This window comes from Carcharhinus amblyrhynchos, chromosome 35, assembly GCF_965287045.1.
Source record: "Carcharhinus amblyrhynchos chromosome 35, sCarAmb.v2.hapA, whole genome shotgun sequence".
Taxonomy (NCBI): Eukaryota; Metazoa; Chordata; class Chondrichthyes; order Carcharhiniformes; family Carcharhinidae; genus Carcharhinus; species Carcharhinus amblyrhynchos.
Genome location: NC_137358.1, coordinates 865,292 through 883,388, shown reverse-complemented (window position 1 = coordinate 883,388; position 18,097 = coordinate 865,292). Strand labels below are relative to the sequence as shown.

The following is an 18,097-nucleotide window of genomic DNA, read 5'->3' as shown; positions in this document are numbered from 1 at the left end:
TCAGGTCTATGAACTTGCATTTGATCTGATAAGGAGTCACAGACATCAAAACACTCTTTCTCCTTCTTCACAGATGCTGCCAAATTTGCTGAGTATTTCCAGCATTTTGTTTTTATGCAAAATTCCCTGATAGTACGTTAAAGGCGAATAACGCAGCATCAGAAATCCCGACAATATACATCTACTTTATGCAAATTGTTTTGATATCGACAACAGAAAAACAGAATTCAAAATGTGCACCAAATTGCAGAATTTCTATGGTCACATACTTAATTCTGATACTTGCATTTTTGATCATTTAAATCAATGGTACCTTACGTTAGCACAACTGCCTAAGCCACAGACAGTTGTTAAAATCTATTTAACCTCTGCATAAATTGCTTCAAACTTTGAGGAATCTTTAGATCAAAAACAAACTCACCCAGAGATACATCATCTGCATTTTGAACGAATTCACACACAATTACGGCAACCACAAAGTCACCTAACTATAGGCACACATGAAGAAAAGTCGGTTGAAAGGATTACTCTAGTTTCTTGCCTCGTTTTTAGGTGCAGCCCTCTCTCCTTAGCAGCTCCCACCCCACCTGTGCTGCTGTGAGCAACAGTTCAGCCTGAAGGGAATTTCTGACTGGCACAACAGCAGTTCACTCAACCCGAGTGTGCTTTTTTAAAAAGACAAGCAAAGGTGGGTGGGGTTCAGAATATGAGGTAAGTTAACTGTTTCAACAACGACATTTTTAAAAAATCATTCTCGCCCAAGGTATGATTTTTGTTCCCTACCACCCCCTTACCTCAATGTCCCTTAAACCTTCTTCCTTATCCCCCGAAGGTTGCAATCCAGTTCCTCAGGGACAAAAACCCTCCGAAACCTGACCTCATTGACTATTCTTCAAGTTACGAGCCTAGGCTACGAAGTAGGTCAGCAGACTATCCCTTATAGCAGCCGTGCTGAGGTCAACCTTGCTGGGATCAGCCACATCAACCAGGAACCAGGAGTCAAACATGGGCCTCCTGGTCTGTGTAACTCAAGATAAACAGTCAGTGGCCACATCAACTGTATCATCTATTCTCAATGAATTAGAGGCGGATTTGACTAATTCTCAAAGCTTTGCTTCAGGAGCAGAATTTTTTTTCCAGCTCTGCATCTTTCAAGAACTTTAAAAACGCAAGAATGAGACTTGAGCTTCAAACTTCAAATCATAATCACCAAATATCCATCTCCATATTCTCAATATTAACCCTGCCTTTAAATTATGCTCCCAGTGGCAATTGCCACATCAGTACTCTGTTTCTGTTTATGAAGTAACCTCAGTATTTTCTATGTTTAAGAAATGTATACACTCATATAATAGTGTGTGTGTTTTATACAAGGACATGATCAAAATGAATGGTAGAGCAGGCTCAAAGGGCCAAAAGACCCACTCCTGCTTCTAGTTTCTACATTTCTATGATACTGATGGAAATAATTCTGGTGTAGGGATAAACAGCATGCATTTACATAGTGCTTTCAACAATGGGCAAAAATGTGTTTTTATATCCGAGTGTTATGTCAATGCCTCAAGTCATGGACTCTCAGTCTTAGAGCTCAGATCTCACCCAGAGTTAAATGGGCATCAACCCTCAAAGTTACTGAGAAACCTCGAATATCAATAATAATCCATTAGCTGTAAAGTATTTTGGGGCATCCGAAGGTAACAAATGGCACTACATAAATGCAAGTAATTTAGAACATAGAACACTACAGCACAAGCAGGCCCTTCGGCCCACAAGTTGAAATTTCTAAGTAGATAACTCAACTGTGGGTGGCATGGTGGCACAGTGGTTAGCACTGCTGCTTCACAGTGCCAGTGACCCGAGTTCAATTCCGACCTTGGGTGACTGTCTGTGTGGAGTTTGTACATTCTCCATGTCTGCGTGGGTTTCCTCCGGGGACTCTAGTTTCCTCCCATAGTTCAAACATTTGTAGATTAGGTAAATTAGTGAATGCACAGGGTTACAAGGAAAGAGCAGAGGAGGGGGGCCTGCCTGGCCACTCTTTCGGTGAGTGGGTGACAGGCTGGAAGGCCTCCTTCTGCACTGTAGGATTCTTAGTTCTATGATTCTATGAATTTGCAAAGGACTATTGAAAATCCTGCAACCAAGTGATTGAAATTACCTCAAAAAGTGAGTTTTCAATTCTCCAACCAAAGAACTCAATTCCAGTATCGTGTGAGCATTAGGCTTTACTGGGCTGAACTTGTTTAAACGGTTTTGTCTATGGACGGTTTTGGTTTGATTGGAACATCTTAGATGTATTTGTTAAGGGCTATACATTATCGTGGTTGTTTTGTTTGTAATTGATAAAAGATATTGTTAATTTTCTTTCCATACAGGTTAACTACATTCTTAACTAAACCTCGTTTGATGAAAGCTACTTAGTGGGTCATCTGACTCAAAACTGAAGATAAACATATCGTGCTTATCCTGGCCAAATTCAGGATGCAAAATTTCTGTTCCAGATGGGCTCCATAAAACACTTGCATTTCTGACCTGAATCATTACAGTGAGGCGATAAAAGTTAACAATGAAAAGAGGAAGTTTGTTTTTTGCGATAATACTAATTAGTATCTCAAATTACTTCAACCACTATCACAATAGTGATTGGACCTATAACCAAGTTTATGGGTGTCAGGTTTAAATTCACATTTGACCCACAACCTTTTGACGTGGATGCAAATATAGCACTAGAGAAATTAGCTTAAAATCTAGACCGATATTCTCATCCCAAAAGAAAGCTGCACTTTTGGAATTGCCATTTTACAGATGAGATGTTAAACTAAAGCCCTGCATGCCATCCCAGAGCAACATCACTAATATAGATGACCTGGTCACTATCACATTGCTAATTTGGCCTTTGCTTAGTGCAATTGACTGTAGCTTGTTACAACATGACTACAGTTCAAAAATACTCAGTTGACTAATAGGACATATGACGCCTTGAGGTAATTAGGGGCTCCTGTAAATCCAAGTCTTTTCTTGCATTACTTAATTTTATCATTTTGTAGTCTAAAATTTAAGATGGCAGATACAACTGGTTTTAAAAAATCCTCAAATACAATTTGGAAAGACAAAAATCTCCAATTTTGCTTCATTAAATGGACAAAGTAGAACTATTTTATACTCGCACTAAACTTGGTCGAATTTGCCAATGCTTCAGATTTATTAAGCTGACAATGGAATGAGTTTTAAAAAAACCCAGATGAAATATTTCCGACATCTCACAGTGTCAAATATGAATAGGGCGTAAAACTACTTTGTTAATTTACCAAGCTCTATAATTGGGCAATTTGCTGCCACACTTGCAAATACAGAAAGCTCCTGGGATTGAAGGGTCAGGGATAGATGGCTCAGGGGCAACGGAGGGGAGGAGGAAGGAACAGCTCATTAGAACATAGGGGCAGAGCATTCACAGCCTCATATGAACAGTGTAGAGAAAAGGGCCACAAAATATCTGAACTTCCTTTGAAACATTAAGCTTCATTATTACCTCTGGTCAACTTTAGCCACTCTCAGTCACTCAGGTCCCCATCCCTTATATCACTATTTTTTTGCGCTTTTACTTTCCCATCTCAAAAGCACTTCACGCTTTTCTACTTATCCACTTGTGCACCAATTTATTTAGTCTTTAATAACCAAATTACTATAAATAAAAATTACCCCAAAAACTCAAGCTTCCAAGTCTTTTCTGAAAGCAAATCCACGAGCCTCAAAAACAGCCGAGAGCATTTAAACTGAATTTTCAACCAAAGGAGAAAGTAATCCATCCTCGATAAACATTTTGATTTTCCCTTTGTCTAAGCAACCACATTCACTTTAATCACAGATATGATCTGTCTAGACACAGTTCGTAACAGAAGACAGCATTGGGAAGTTTTTTTTTACTTACCCATTTGCAATATTTACACTGCAGGGATTTCCGCCATATCTTAGTTATATCTTAGAGATTAAACTGCTGGTGTCAAGTCAGCTTTTTCATAACTAAATACCCAATTAGAAAGTGTTAATGGAGTAAATGGGAAATTTGGTAATTCCTCCCCAACATGTCACACCGACTTAATTTTTTTAAAATTACAGGTCATTAAGACTAATATGCTCAAATTTTAACGAGTTTTCATTACATATCACATATATCTACTTGCTCACTCTCTCTCCTCACAAACATACTTAATTATCCTGTTAGCCTAGTGATACTACCCATTTCAAGGGCCTTAAACTGGTAACTTTGACTACAACGCTCATACTCTTTGGACATAGTCCATCTGACTTTCCTATCTTTAGCATGTGTGTGGCGCTGGAAATTTGGTTTCTCTCTACATAATGTACTTCTGTGCATCAAACTTCTGAATAGGACTGTGCAGTAATACAATTAGATCAATTCTGAAATCTGGCTGCATTCGCAAAAACTGAAATCACAAGGAACTGTAATAAAAATTGCACAATGCGTGAAGTACTGTGTTTTCTCGCTTGGCCTGGCATTCCCAAATAATAGAATATCCTCCTAATGTATATACCCTCATTTCCATTTTTACATCAATTTTATCATTTCATTTCTACTTCTTGATCTGTATCATTCCTAAAATATCATATGTAACTCTGATACAGAATGGTGCATTGCTAGTTGAGAAGGACCAGTTACAATTCTAACCTTGATATCAGTGAAAGGGGGCAACTGGAGTTCAAGTGCCACGGTAATCTTTATCTCTTAGCATTCGAGTTGTCAAGACCACAGAACAAGTTGCTAGCTGACGCTTTGCCTCGAAACCAAAGTGTGCGATAAAGACACAAATAGAAGGTGCCAAAATTCTTTACCTTGGAATCTACCAGATAACTAAATATATTTACAACATCCATTGCTAATGGAATGATTTGTTAGATCTATATTTTTGCTGTAAACAGAATCTAAACCCTTCCACATGGAACAGGAAAGAGCCAGGTTCAACCTTTTGTCAGCACTGAGTTAGACAATCTCAGACATTAAGTTTTAGTGGTCCAATTTAGAAAGTCTGTTTTCAAGAACTCTGTTCCTGATTATTAGCTAACAAAGACTATTGGTCAAAACAGCATGTTAACACTCAATGAATCACAGAATTCCTACAGTGCAGAAAGAGACCATTCGCGCCCATCAAGCCTGCACCGAAAATGATCTCATCCAAGCCTCATTCCCATACCCCACGTTTACCCTGCTAGTCCCTCTGGCATTAAGGGGCACTTTAGCACGGCCAATCCACTTAACCTGCACATTTTTGGACTGTGGAAGGAAACTGGAGCACCCAGAGGAGACCCAAACAGACACAGGGAGAATGTGCAAACGTGCATCGTGCAGCTAGTAGATGGCCATGAAGCCTGACCCCCACAAGTAGCAAAGACCTGAGGATTGAAAGGAAGAAAAATAAAATAAAAATATTCCTTGAAAGCTTGATTTTGGAACAGTGAATTTGTGAAACTCTTTACTTCCATCAAGTACATGAAACAGGAAGAATACAACTGTACCATAGAGTTGTATTTAAAATATACAGAAAATTTATTAGCAAATGTAAGGTATACAAACCAAAGCACTGCAAGGTGCTTTTAGCAAAAAAAAACCTTAGAACTGTAACATTATATTGGGGAAATGATCTGCGATGCAGTTCTGCATTAGCAGCTTCCAACTCCAATGATGCAGAAAATGCTCTACATTAACAGTCACAGCTTGTGACTATTTAACTGGTTTGTACCTAACAATAATCGGAAGATCACTGGAATGGCCAGTCTGATGCAGCCTGGAATCTAAGCTCTGCCAACCAGCATCCAAATGAATATGGCCACTTCTGCCTCCAACAAATCATTTTAAAATGAATTGCCAGACTCCAGTTGAAAACATTGCTTGTTCTGTTGTCAGCTGTTTCAAGCAGCAGCAACTTGAATACTGCTGATTGTGTAATGTCCATTGGTGACAAACCTGTAATACAAGTGAAACCTCTTGCATTGCCGCGTGTCAACAGACAAAGCACTGGTACATCCGTTCCACTGTTCAAAGTTACATCAATGCATTGGTCACAACACATCTGTGGACTTTGTTCACTCTCCTCCTCCTGCTAGCTCCTTCTATTCTCAGAACAGATTGCAGAACTTTTACCTCTTCCTGAAGTCAATTCGAGAGCAGATGGTTCAGATTCTATATTTGGAAACTGACCCATCTCCGAGCAGCTCATGGTGCTGAATACAAGCAATGTACATTTGCTATTTAGTGATTTATCGAAGGTTTGATATCACAAAATGCACTAAAGATGAACATACCGCAGTGCAAGCACAGAATGTTACATAGTTTAGCAGTTTAAATTGGCACTAATTCCTTCTTTGAACCGTTTTCTCCCAAACCATTTTAGTTTTTTATTCAAGTGAGGGATTAGTGAAGGAGCAGAATACTTCCGGCAATGAGGCACTGGGCCAAGCACCTTCTGCTGGAGCACTCTTTCCCACAGTGATACATAGCTTTCCATAACAGCCATCCTCAGGCCTCCTGGACAATCGATATCATTGTGAATTTGAGGTGATTTGAGGGTCCATGTCCAACGATATGCAGGTCAAGATTTTCTATGCTAATTTTAATAGGACTTTGACTTCCACTGGATAGCGGTGCATATCATTAACCAATACTGAATTTGATCCCAGGTCCCATTTTACAACTGTTTGCAACAGAGACAGGCAATCACACCGAAGGTGGTGAATTCAAAGTTAGGAATAATTATTATATTGCAATTTTTAACAACGTGAAAACAAAGCTTTTGCTTTCTCCAAACAAGTGTGATTTATTCGTGCAGGGGAGGGAGAGAAAGCAAATTAATAAATTACTCTGAAGCAAGAGAAAAATAATTATTTTACATGAAGCTTCCAAACTCTCAGTTAAACACACAGAAGATTCACAAAAATAGTTCCAGAAACGTGAAATTACAGGCAGAAAGCTGCGAGTAGCACGACAAGCCGAATGGCATCCTTCTGTGTTACAACCATTCTGTGATCCTGTAAAATTCACTCATCCAGCTGTTCTTTAGGGAAAGAAAACGGCCATTCTTATCAAGCCTGGCCTATACGCACCTTCAACTGCTCTCTGAAGTGCTTTAACAAGCCACTTACACAGTACTATCAGAAAAGACTTGCATTATACAACCTTGCAAGACATCTGCAAATGGTTTTACAATTAGTGAAGGACTTTTAAGTGTCATTAATGTTATAGGAAATGCAGCAGCTAATTTGTGCACAGAGAGGTCCAAAACAGCAATGAGATGAATAATGACCAGTTTTTTTTTCAACCAAGACAGTGGGGATCTTGTACATCTGTCCAAGGTAAGACTTAGCTTAACATTTCATCCAAAAGAACAAAATCCCCTTTCAACAGGCTGATCTGGATTTTGGGTTTAAATCCTTTCAGTGGAAATCGACCCCACACCTTTTTTGACTCAGACGGATAGAACCCCTGCTCATGATGTTGAGATTTGAACATGAAAACATTGAGTGCATTTCGTAACTCACACTCAACAGCATGGTTAGAAGCAAAACGGTCATTCGTGTTTATAATTAATCTGAATAAAACAATCATTGTGTACAAATCCAGTCAAGGCTGCTGTTATCTCTGTGTTATGGGACAAGCTTTAGTAACTTCAAAACTATAGAGGGGAACTAACCCATATTCTAAATCTAACCCATTCTTCATCTCACATCTTTATGTCAGTCAAACTTGTCTTTGTTCGGACATTTAAATGAACACACATGATGTAGTGAAGATTTAACAAGGTAGAAAACCAACCATTTGTTCCTTGTGTAGAACAGCCTCAAGCAGATGGATTACTTCATACTTTTCAACTAGGAGGAAAAATCCAGTCGATAGAAATGGAATATCCCACAAAGATCCATTTCCAGACAGATGTCATTAAACAAAAGATCAGAATAGTTCCTTAAATTTTCCACAACACTTCTTGGTAATGAACTTCTCAATGATGTCGGTTTGCAAAAAATGGCATTCTAAGTTAAAGGGAACAGCTGGCCAGAGACTGACCAAAAAAGCAATGGCTGTGTTGGTCTCTGTATGGTGGCTCCTCTGGCTAAAAAGCATAAGCATGTGAGGTTCTGACTTGGCAGGTCTCCATGACATTGCATTACAACGAGCACAAATTAAAGCATTTCCTCTCAGAAAAAAGGACTTCAAAAAAATATTTTTTGGCAGAGTGAGAAGGAAACATTCTACACATTCTAACACCACAAGCAATTCTCCCCTCATCAGCAACATTCCCCTAGATTCAGAAAGGGCTGGGGATTTTTTTTTGTATAGCTTTTTTTGTGTGAATTTGAGAGCGATGTTAATACTGGCGTGAGAATATTTTTCATTTTGGGATCTCAATGGCAACATCAAAGAATCTAAATCAGGATGAACAAGTCAGGTTTACAGCAAAGGCCCCTCAAAACTGCAGACACGTTTTGAAACCATGAGACAATTTACAGTTAAAGTCTGATAAAAAATGCAAAGGTATCATCTTGTACTTAATCCAATGTTGCATCGTAAAGGACATTCCATTCCACTATTTTTTTTTAAATTAATATCCAGCACAACAGATTAGAGCTTTTGCTACTTGAATGAGACTAAGATTGAAGAACCCTGAAGTTAATTTATAACATCCCAATTCCAAGGGGTTGTTCCAGATGCAAAATAAATCTAATAAGCGAAGAACTATGGACGTAGGAGATGAAAGTGAAAGAGAATGTAGTCATTTCTTTATTTTTATTGAAACATTATGAGAAAATATTCATCAATTTCATCATTTTAACAAATCAATTTTAAGAGGAAACTAAACCACCTCCTTTACTGACCAGAGTTATTTGTGCAAAATTATGAACATTTTATCGTCTCATAGAATCCATCGTAATCTCCTAATACATCCTGCCAAAAGAAAAAGCTAATAAACCTTTCATGCCATCTATCTGAGGAGCAGAATCAAATTAATAATGCATAGTTTCAGTCAGGCTGTCTGGGGGGAGCCAAAAAGCAAAGTTTAACCAATTCCCCCAAAAAAATGAAGTCCAGCTGCTCTGGGAAGACCTCCAGCTAGCCAGCTGCACAATTGCACTAGCCAAAGCCTGGGAGCAAAGCATCTGCCAGCAATGCAATAGTGGAATGAAAGCAGAACCACACAGGTTTCTCTTCCCCCCAAAAGCAACTCTCACTTTAATGTGAACCCAGGTTTTACAGCTGATTAGTAACAGAGAGAATTATTCACTTCAACCACTCCAATATTTTACAGCATCTCTTATAATACTGTATTTGTGTCTCATAGGGGGCATGGCCTGAAAATAAGGGCAAGCACATTTAAGACTGATTTGAGGAGGAACTTCTTCACACAAAGGGTTATGAGTCTGTGGAATTCCCTACCCAGTGAAGAAGTTGAGGCTACTTCATTGAATGTTTTTAAGGCAAGGATAGATAAATTTTTGAACAGTAAAGGAATTAAGAGTTATGTTGAGTGGGCAGGTAAGTGGAACTAAGTCCACAAAAAGATCAGCCATGATCTTACTGAATGGCGGAGCAGGCTCGAAGGGCCAGATGGCCGACTCCTAGATCTTATGTTCTTATTTAGAAATGTCATACAAAATGTCCTCTTAAATATGTTAGTGCTTTTACAAGCTTTCAAAGGCCACTTATAGAGCAAGATAGTGTAGTTATGCAAAGTGAAAGGCCACAGAGTGAAAAAGAAAATAAAGCTTAAAGGCTTTGGCAAAGGCGGCTAAATAGTTGGGAGCAGGGACAGCTTCTGGCCCAATATTTCAGGAAAACATTTGGAATTATTTATTGGCTAATATTTCTTTGCCTAAGTGATTAAACACAGGATATTACCAAAGTTTCAAATATGAAGACACACATGTAGACTATAATAAAGCATTGAGGACATTTGGATTTGGTAATATACACAAAAGTTTCCTGTTTAGCCACAAAATATCCATTATTCTTTCACATTTTTTCAAAACATTATATTTTCATCTTCAGTCATCTTTCACCAAATTCTCTACTTAAATTCTTTCAGCCTGACTTCTGCCCTATACCATTAAAACGGCCTTAATCACCAAGGAACAGCTGGAGGAGGAGTCATTATGATCATATGAATTAGGAGCAGCAGTAGACCACTGGGTCTTTCCAGCCTGCTCCAGCATTCAATAAGATCATGCTGACCTTAGGCCTCAACTTCTTTACTGCATGGTCTCCCTATCCCTTGATTTCCTGAAGAACTAAAAATCTATCTCAGTCTTGTATATATTCAATGATGGAGCACCCACAATCCTTTTAGTGAAGAAATCGCGATCATTTCAGACCTAAATGATCTGCCCCTTTCCCTAAAATTGTGCCCATGTCTTTTAGATTCCCTAGCCTGCAGAAACAACCTCTCACTATTTACCCTGATGTGGAGATGCTGGCTAGATTGGGATAGGCACAGCAAGAAGTCTCACGACCCAGGTTAAAGTCCAACAGGTTTATTTAGTAGCACAAGCTTTCGATGAAGTGCCCCTTCATCAGGTGAGTGCCCATCTGATGAAGGAGCAGTGCTCCAAAAATTTGTGCTACCAAATAAACCTGTTGGACTTTAACCTGGTGTTGTGAGACTAGTTACTGTATTCACCCTGTAAAGTCCTTTCAGAAACTCCGTATTTCAACGAAATCACGTCACTTCTAAACTACAGAGCTTAAAAGGCACAAATCATTCAATCTCTGAAAAACTACACTCATTCCAGGAACAATTCTCGTGAACCTTTGCAGCATTACCTTCAATGCAAGTATATACTTCCCGGAATACAGAAAATCAGCTGGGACCATTCTAGAATCTAGGGAATTTTGGAAAACCACATAACCAACAACTGAACAGGCTGACCTGTTCTCAAGTAGAGGCAAAGCAGTGGGGTTAGGTTTCAACGGTCTAGTGAATAGTTGACATAGAGACCAAGGGCCAATGGTACTAGATTGTGTGTAAACTTGTCCATATGACTCTTGATTCTCCTACGCAGCTGATCAAGCCTTTCTCCTCCATGGTCCTTGTTTGGTTTTGCTCCTAATATGTCCCTGGCAATGACCTTTCTTCCTACTCCAAAATGGCCACCCTCCATATGCATTAAGATGATCGGAATTCATCTTCATTCTCAAAGCAATATCTCCTGGCTCACAACAGGTTTATTTATGGATACCGATGAAACTCAGTTCCACTACCTAGCTTGACTCCGGAGTTATTTCTGTATTTCCAGATTGCTCATCCAATATCAAGTCATTGTTGAGCTAGAGAATTTTCCAATTGAACATTGGGAAACTAATGCCATCTTTGTTTCCTCCCATCAAAAACTTTGTCCCATTGCCTCCAACTCAATTCTTGCCCAGCTAGTCATGCTGCACCAAACAGCTCACAACCCCTCTTATCTGGGTTTGTGTTACCTCAAAACTCAACCTTTCAAATATTCTAATATGAAAACAAAATGCTGCGGATAATGAAATCAGAAACAAAAACAGCAAATTCTGGAAAATCTCAGCAGGTCTGACAACATCAGGTGCTGATTTGGAATGCTAAACTTCCTGGATTTCCCTCCTCAAAGTGTATCTTGGCCAGATCTCTGCTGCCACAATCTTAGTAAAAAGTCTGACAACACCAGGTTTTAGTCCAACCGATTTATTTGATAATACTCACAAGCTTTCGAGGGGACTGCCTCTTCGTCAGGTGAATGGAGAGTTCTGGCCTCAGGCAGAGCATATAAAGCACAGACAGTTTAGAGATTACGTCTGTGCTTTATATGCTCTGTCTGAGGCCAGAACTCTCCATTCACCTGACGAAGAGGCAGTCCCCTCGAAAGCTTGTGAGTATTATCAAATAAATCGGTTGGACTAAAACCTGGTGTTGTCAGACTTTTTACTGTGTTTACGCCAGTCCAACGCCGGCATTCATCATGCCCACAATCTTCCCTCGCAAAGTTTTGTTCATTCACTTTCATGGCCTCATTCCACTTTCTCCAGTGTCTCTTTTAACCCTATATCCTACTCAGTGCCCATGGTCCTCATGCCCTGGCAGAAGTGCAATCCAATCCTCTCCCCTCACACACAACAGCTGTTTCAGCTGTTGTTCTAGCTACATATACTCACCTAACTGGAGAGGAAAATCACAGAAAATGTGAAAACAATAAGTGAATTAATAAAAACTGAACTGTGCTAGACATGTAAATATGGTGGCTACAACAGTAGATTAGAAGCTGGGAATTTTGCAGAGAGTAACTCACCTCCTGACTCCTCAAAGCCTGCCCACCATTGATCAGGCACAAGTCAGGAGAGTGATGGAATATTCCCCACTTGCCTTTCTTAATTCATTCCTTGAATGTGGGCATCACTGGCTGGGCCAACAGTTATTGCCTATCCCTAACTGCCCTTGAACTGAGTGCTTGGCCATTTCAGAGGGCATTTAAGAGTCACCTACATTGCTGTAGGTCTGCATGTAGGCCAGACTGGGTAAGGATGGCAGATTTCCTTCCCTAAAGGACATCAGTGAACCAGATACAGTTTTTATAACAATTACTATGGTTCCACAGGGTTGTCACTAGACTTCTGTTAATTCCCAATTTTTATTGAATTCAAATTTCAACACCTGGTGAGATAGGATTCAAACTTAGATTCCGAGAGCATTATACTGGGTCTCTGGACAAAGTATGGAGTGACAATACCACTACACCACTGCCTCCCTGGAAGTCAGGGTGACTGCAGCTCCAACATCACTCAAGAAGTTTGACACCAGCCAGATTAATCAGACCACTTGATCACCATCCCATCCACCTATTTAAATATTCATTCACTCCACAGCCAATACACAGTGGCACAGCAGTGTATACTATATACAAAATGCACTGCATAACTCACCAAGGCTCCTTCAACAGCATCTTCCAAATCCATGACTGTCACCATTTAAAAGGCAAGGGCAGAGGTTGCATGGGAACATTGCCATCTGCAAATTCTGCAAACCACACGTCATCCTGACCTGAAACTATATCGTCATTCCTTCACTGACGCTGGATCTCCTAGTGCTTTCCTATGAACTTCAGTGGGTCAAGAAGGCAGTTCACCACCACCTTCTCAACGGCATTTTGGGATGAGCAACAATGTTGTTTTAGCCAGCAACATACTCAGAGTAACAAACAGCAAATGGCACAATACTGACAAGTTATGTTCATAGCAGCGCTGAAAGAAAATTAGAGTATTTCATTGGTCAATTTTATGTTGAGTGTTCATTTTACATTGGTCTTTTTGATTCCATTGCACTTTATTGGTAGCTTAAGATAAAGGCTATTTGAGGCATGATGATATTGCTCCATAGAGACATGTACTGAATTTTACAGTAGCTACAACACTGGCCCAGATTATGTTAAGAATTAAGGCGAAAATAACAACATTCACCGTAAACCGTAAACTGAATAATAACTTCTGCAGCTATCGCACGCATAGTTAACATGAATATCCAATTCTGTTCTTCCATAGTCTGCATTGCACCAATACTTCATAGACAGTTTTGGCATTGAGATCCACGCAAAGGCACGAGGCAGTTACCCATCAGAAAAAGATTTATGTTCTCCATTTTTAAAAATTGTCACATGTATTAGTATACAGTGAAAAGTACTGTCTCTTGCGCGCTATACAAAGTACACCTTTCATAGAGGAAAGGAGAGGATGCAGAATGTATAGCCATAGTTAGGGTGTAGAGAAAGATGTAGAAAAACATAGAACAGTACAGCACAGTACAGGCCCTTCGGCCCTCGATGTTGTGCCGAGCTTTGTCCGAAACCAAGATCAAGCTGTCCCACTCCCTATCATTCTGGTGTGCTCCATGTGCCTATCCAATAACCACTTGAAAGTTCCTAAAGTGTCTTAACTCCACTATCACAGCAGGCAGTCCATTCCCTATCCCAACCACACTCTGAGTAAAGAACCTACCTCAGAAATCCTTCCTATATCTCTCATCATGAACCTTATAGTTACGTCCCTTAGTAACAGCTACATTCACCTGAGGAAACAATCCCTGAACGTCCATTCTATCTATCTCTCTCATCATATAAACCTCTATCAAATTGCCTCTCATCCTCCTCTGCTCTAAAAAGAAAAACCTTAGCTCATAAGACCTACCCTCCAAACCAGGCAGCATCCCATCAACCTAAAAGAATTAGAATAGAGTTTTAGAAGCATAGAACGAGCGTAAAAGATAGAATTAGAGGGTATGCTGGGCAGAGCACACAAGAAGTCATCCCGCTCCAACATCATCTTGGAATAATGTTAATTTATCAGTTATGTATCAGTTTACTGTTTGCAGCTAGGGAAGTAAAACTGGGCACAAAGTTGTTCCACAATGCTGACAAAATGCCTCCAATTGTTCTCTACCGCCTTCCCAACTTTGTCCCAGTGACTCAGAAGGTCATATCACAAGGGAGTATAGTTTCACGGACATCAACATCAGTTGGCTACTCTTACAGTGATAGGTTAAACAATCAATTTGGCATGGTACTTTGCCTTGGAAACAAGTTCAAATTTGTCCTCATCCAGTGTTGACATAAAATTACGTCTCTCTATAAGGAACACTAGACAGAATCCAAATCCTTTTCTTTTCACTGCCTCAGGATATTGAGGCTATTTGTTAATAAAACTTAACGCCAATACAAGCCAGAGAAAACTCCTAGGACATTGAGCCATTCATATTTGTAATGTAACCACAGGTGCTGGAGAAATCATAGAATCCCAACAGTGCAGACGGCAGCCATTTGGCCATCGCATCTGCACCTACTCTCCAATAGAGCAATCCACTCAGGCTCTATCCCCATAGCCTGCTGATCTCACCTACATATCTTGGGACCCTAAGAGTCAATTTAGCATGGCAAATCCATCGAACCTGCACGTTTGGACCATGGGAAGAAATCAGAGCACCCAGACGAAACCCACGAAGACAGGAGGAGAAATGTGCAAACTTAATGCATGCATTCACTCAAGGCCGGACTGAATCTGGGTCCCTGACGCCGTGAGACAGTAGTGTTAACCACTGTGCCACCCCACACAAGCTGTTTAGCTAACGTGCTTTCTGTAACAGTTTTTCCATTTAACCAGTCTGAAATTAGGATAAATAACAGTCTGATTTATTAATCAATAATATCCCAACTATTCAAATGAAAATTAGGTACAATTGGAGTGGCACTAGTACCACGAAGCACTCATCACTGTTGAGTAGGAACTGCTGGTGGATTAAAAATCAGCTTAGAACATAGAACATTACAGCACAGTACAGGCCCTCCGGCCCTCGATGTCGCGCCGACCAGTGGAACCAATCTAATGACCCTCTAACCTAAACTATTCCAATGTTATCCATATGCCTATCCACTGACCATTTGAACGCCCTTCAGTTGGCGAGTCCACAACTGCTGCAGGCAGGGCATTCCACGACCTTACTACCCTCTGAGTAAAGAGTCTACCTCTGACATCCGTCCTAAAATTACCACCCCTTAATTTAAAGCTATGTCCCCTCGTGTTAGCCATCACCATCCAAGGTAAAAGGCTCTCACTGTCCACCCTATCCAATCCTTTGATCATCTTGTATGCCTCAATTAGGTCACCTCGTAACCTTCTTCTCTATAATGAACATAAGAACATAAGAAATAGGAGCAGGAGTAGGCCAACTAGCCCTTCGAGCCTGCCCCGTCATTCAATAAGATCATGGCTGATCTGTCGTGGCTCAGTTCCACATTCCCGCCCTCTCCCCATAACCCTTAATCCCCTCTCTTATCAAAAACCCATCAACCCGCGTCTTAAAAATATTTAGCGAGGTAGCCTCCACCACTTCAACGGGCAGAGAATTCCAGAGATTCACCACCCTTTGAGTGAAGAAGTTCCTCCTCAACTGTTCTAAACCGCCCCCCCTTTATCTTGAGGCTGTGCCCCCTAGTCCTGCTATCCTTTCTGAGCGGGAAGAGTCTCTCCACCTCTATCCTATCCATCCCATTCATCATCTTATACGTCTCAATGAGATCTCCCCTCATTCTTCTAAACTCGAATGAGTACAAGCCTAGTTTATTCAGCCTCTCCTCATAGCTCAAACCCCCTCAACTCCGGCATCAGCCTAGTAAACCTCCTCTGCACTCCCTCCAAGGCCAAAATATCCTTGCGTAAGTGCGGCGCCCAAAACTGCACACAGTACTCCAGCTGCGGCCTCACCAATGCCCTATACAGCTGCAGCAAGACCTCCCTACTTTTATATTCAATCCCCCTCGCAATGAAGGCCAGCATCCCATTCGCCTTCCTGACCACCTGCTGCAGCTGCAAGCTGGGTTTTTGCGACTCATGCACAAGGACCCCGAGGTCCCTCTGCACCGTCGCCTGCTGCAGTTTTTCTCCACGTAAGTAATAGTCCTTCCTACCATTATTCCTACCAAAGTGGACCACCTCGCACTTGCCAACATTAAATTCCATTTGCCATTTCCTGGCCCATTCGCCCAGCCTATCTAGATCCTTCTGTAGACTCTCCCCGCCCTCCGCACAATTTGCCGTTCCACCAATTTTGGTGTCATCAGCAAATTTCGACACCATACACTCGGTTCCCTCCTCCAGATCATCTATATAAATGGTGAATAGCTGAGGCCCCAGCACCGACCCCTGGGGCACTCCACTAGTCACCATCCGCCAATCCGAATAGCACCCATTGACACCCACTCTCTGCCTCCTATTTGACAACCAGTCCTCTATCCACGCTAACACCCTACCCCCAACTCCATGCCCCCTGACCTTCTGCAATAACCTCTTGTGAGGTACCTTGTCAAACGCCTTCTGAAAATCAAGAAAGACCACATCCACCGGCTCTCCTCTATCCACCGCCCTAGACACATCCTCATAGAACTCCAGTAAATTTGTCAGACACGACTTCCCTTTAACGAAACCGTGCTGCGTCTGCTCTATCAAGCAGTTCCCCTCAAGATGCCTCGCTATTTCCTCCTTGATGACGGATTCTAACATTTTACCTACAACAGACGTTAAACTAACAGGCCTATAATTCCCCGCCTTTTGCCTGGCACCCTTCTTAAACAACGGCGTAACATTAGCCGTTTTCCAATCTTCCGGCACTTCCCCAGAATCCAGCGACGTCTGGAAAATAACCACCAAGGCATCCACTATCACCTCCGCCATTTCTTTCAGGACCCTCGGATGCATTCCATCCGGTCCTGGGGACTTGTCCACAATCAGCCCCTCCAGTCTGTCGAGCACCACCTCTCGAGTAACAGTAATGTCATCGAGACCCTCCAGTCCTACCACCTTTCCATCTCTAACATCCGGCAAATTATTCACGTCCTCCTCCGTGAAGACTGAAACAAAAAAGTTATTCAAGACCTCAGCCATATCCCCATCCCCTACCACCAAGTCCCCCTTCTCATCCTCTAAGGGACCAACGTTCACCCTATAACCTCAAGTCCCTCAGCCTTTCCTCATAAGACCTTCAGCTTGAGTTTCTTGCTCTAACAGGAATATTGGAAAAAGGGCACAAAAGAAATGGGTTACATGAAGTAAAGAGAAAGCACCAAAAATAAAAACTGTTCGACCAGAACAATTTTAGTCATTACCATTCACTATTAAAAATCATAACCAGAATATTCTTTTTTATTCAATCATGGGATCTGGGCATCGCTGGTTGGGCCAACATTTACTGTCCATCTCGGAGAGCATTTAAGAGTCAGCCACACTGCTATGGCTCTGGAGTCACATGTAGGCCAGACCTGATAAGGACGGCAGATTTCCTTCCCTAGAGAACGTAAGTGAACCAGATGGGGTTTTTTTACCGACAATCAACAATGGATTCATGGTCATCACTAGACTTTTGATTCTAAATTATATTGAATTCAAATTTCACCATCTGCCACAGTGGGATTCAAACCTGGGCCCCCAGAGCATTACCCTAAGTCCCTGGATTACTAGTCTAGTGACATTACCACTATGTCACTGCATCCCATAGACATTAAACAATGTCTAAACACTAAGCTCTTATAAAGG

At 41.1% G+C, this 18,097-nt stretch overlaps 1 protein-coding gene across 3 annotated transcripts in view; it reads right to left on the bottom strand.

Moving 5' to 3' along the window:
* Positions 1 to 18,097, bottom strand: part of LOC145361613 (RNA binding protein fox-1 homolog 2-like) — a 282,466-nt gene that overhangs the window by 145,797 nt on the left and 118,572 nt on the right. Inside the window, exon 1 of one of the 3 annotated variants that reach the window (XM_080217476.1) lies at positions 422 to 608. The exons of the other annotated variants lie outside the window; for them this stretch is intronic. Within the exon in view, the coding sequence (XP_080073602.1) occupies positions 422 to 442 (21 nt within the window). The 5' untranslated portion in view covers positions 443 to 608. Of the gene's footprint in view, positions 1 to 421; positions 609 to 18,097 lie in introns of those variants that run through there. 3 annotated transcript variants of the gene reach the window in all.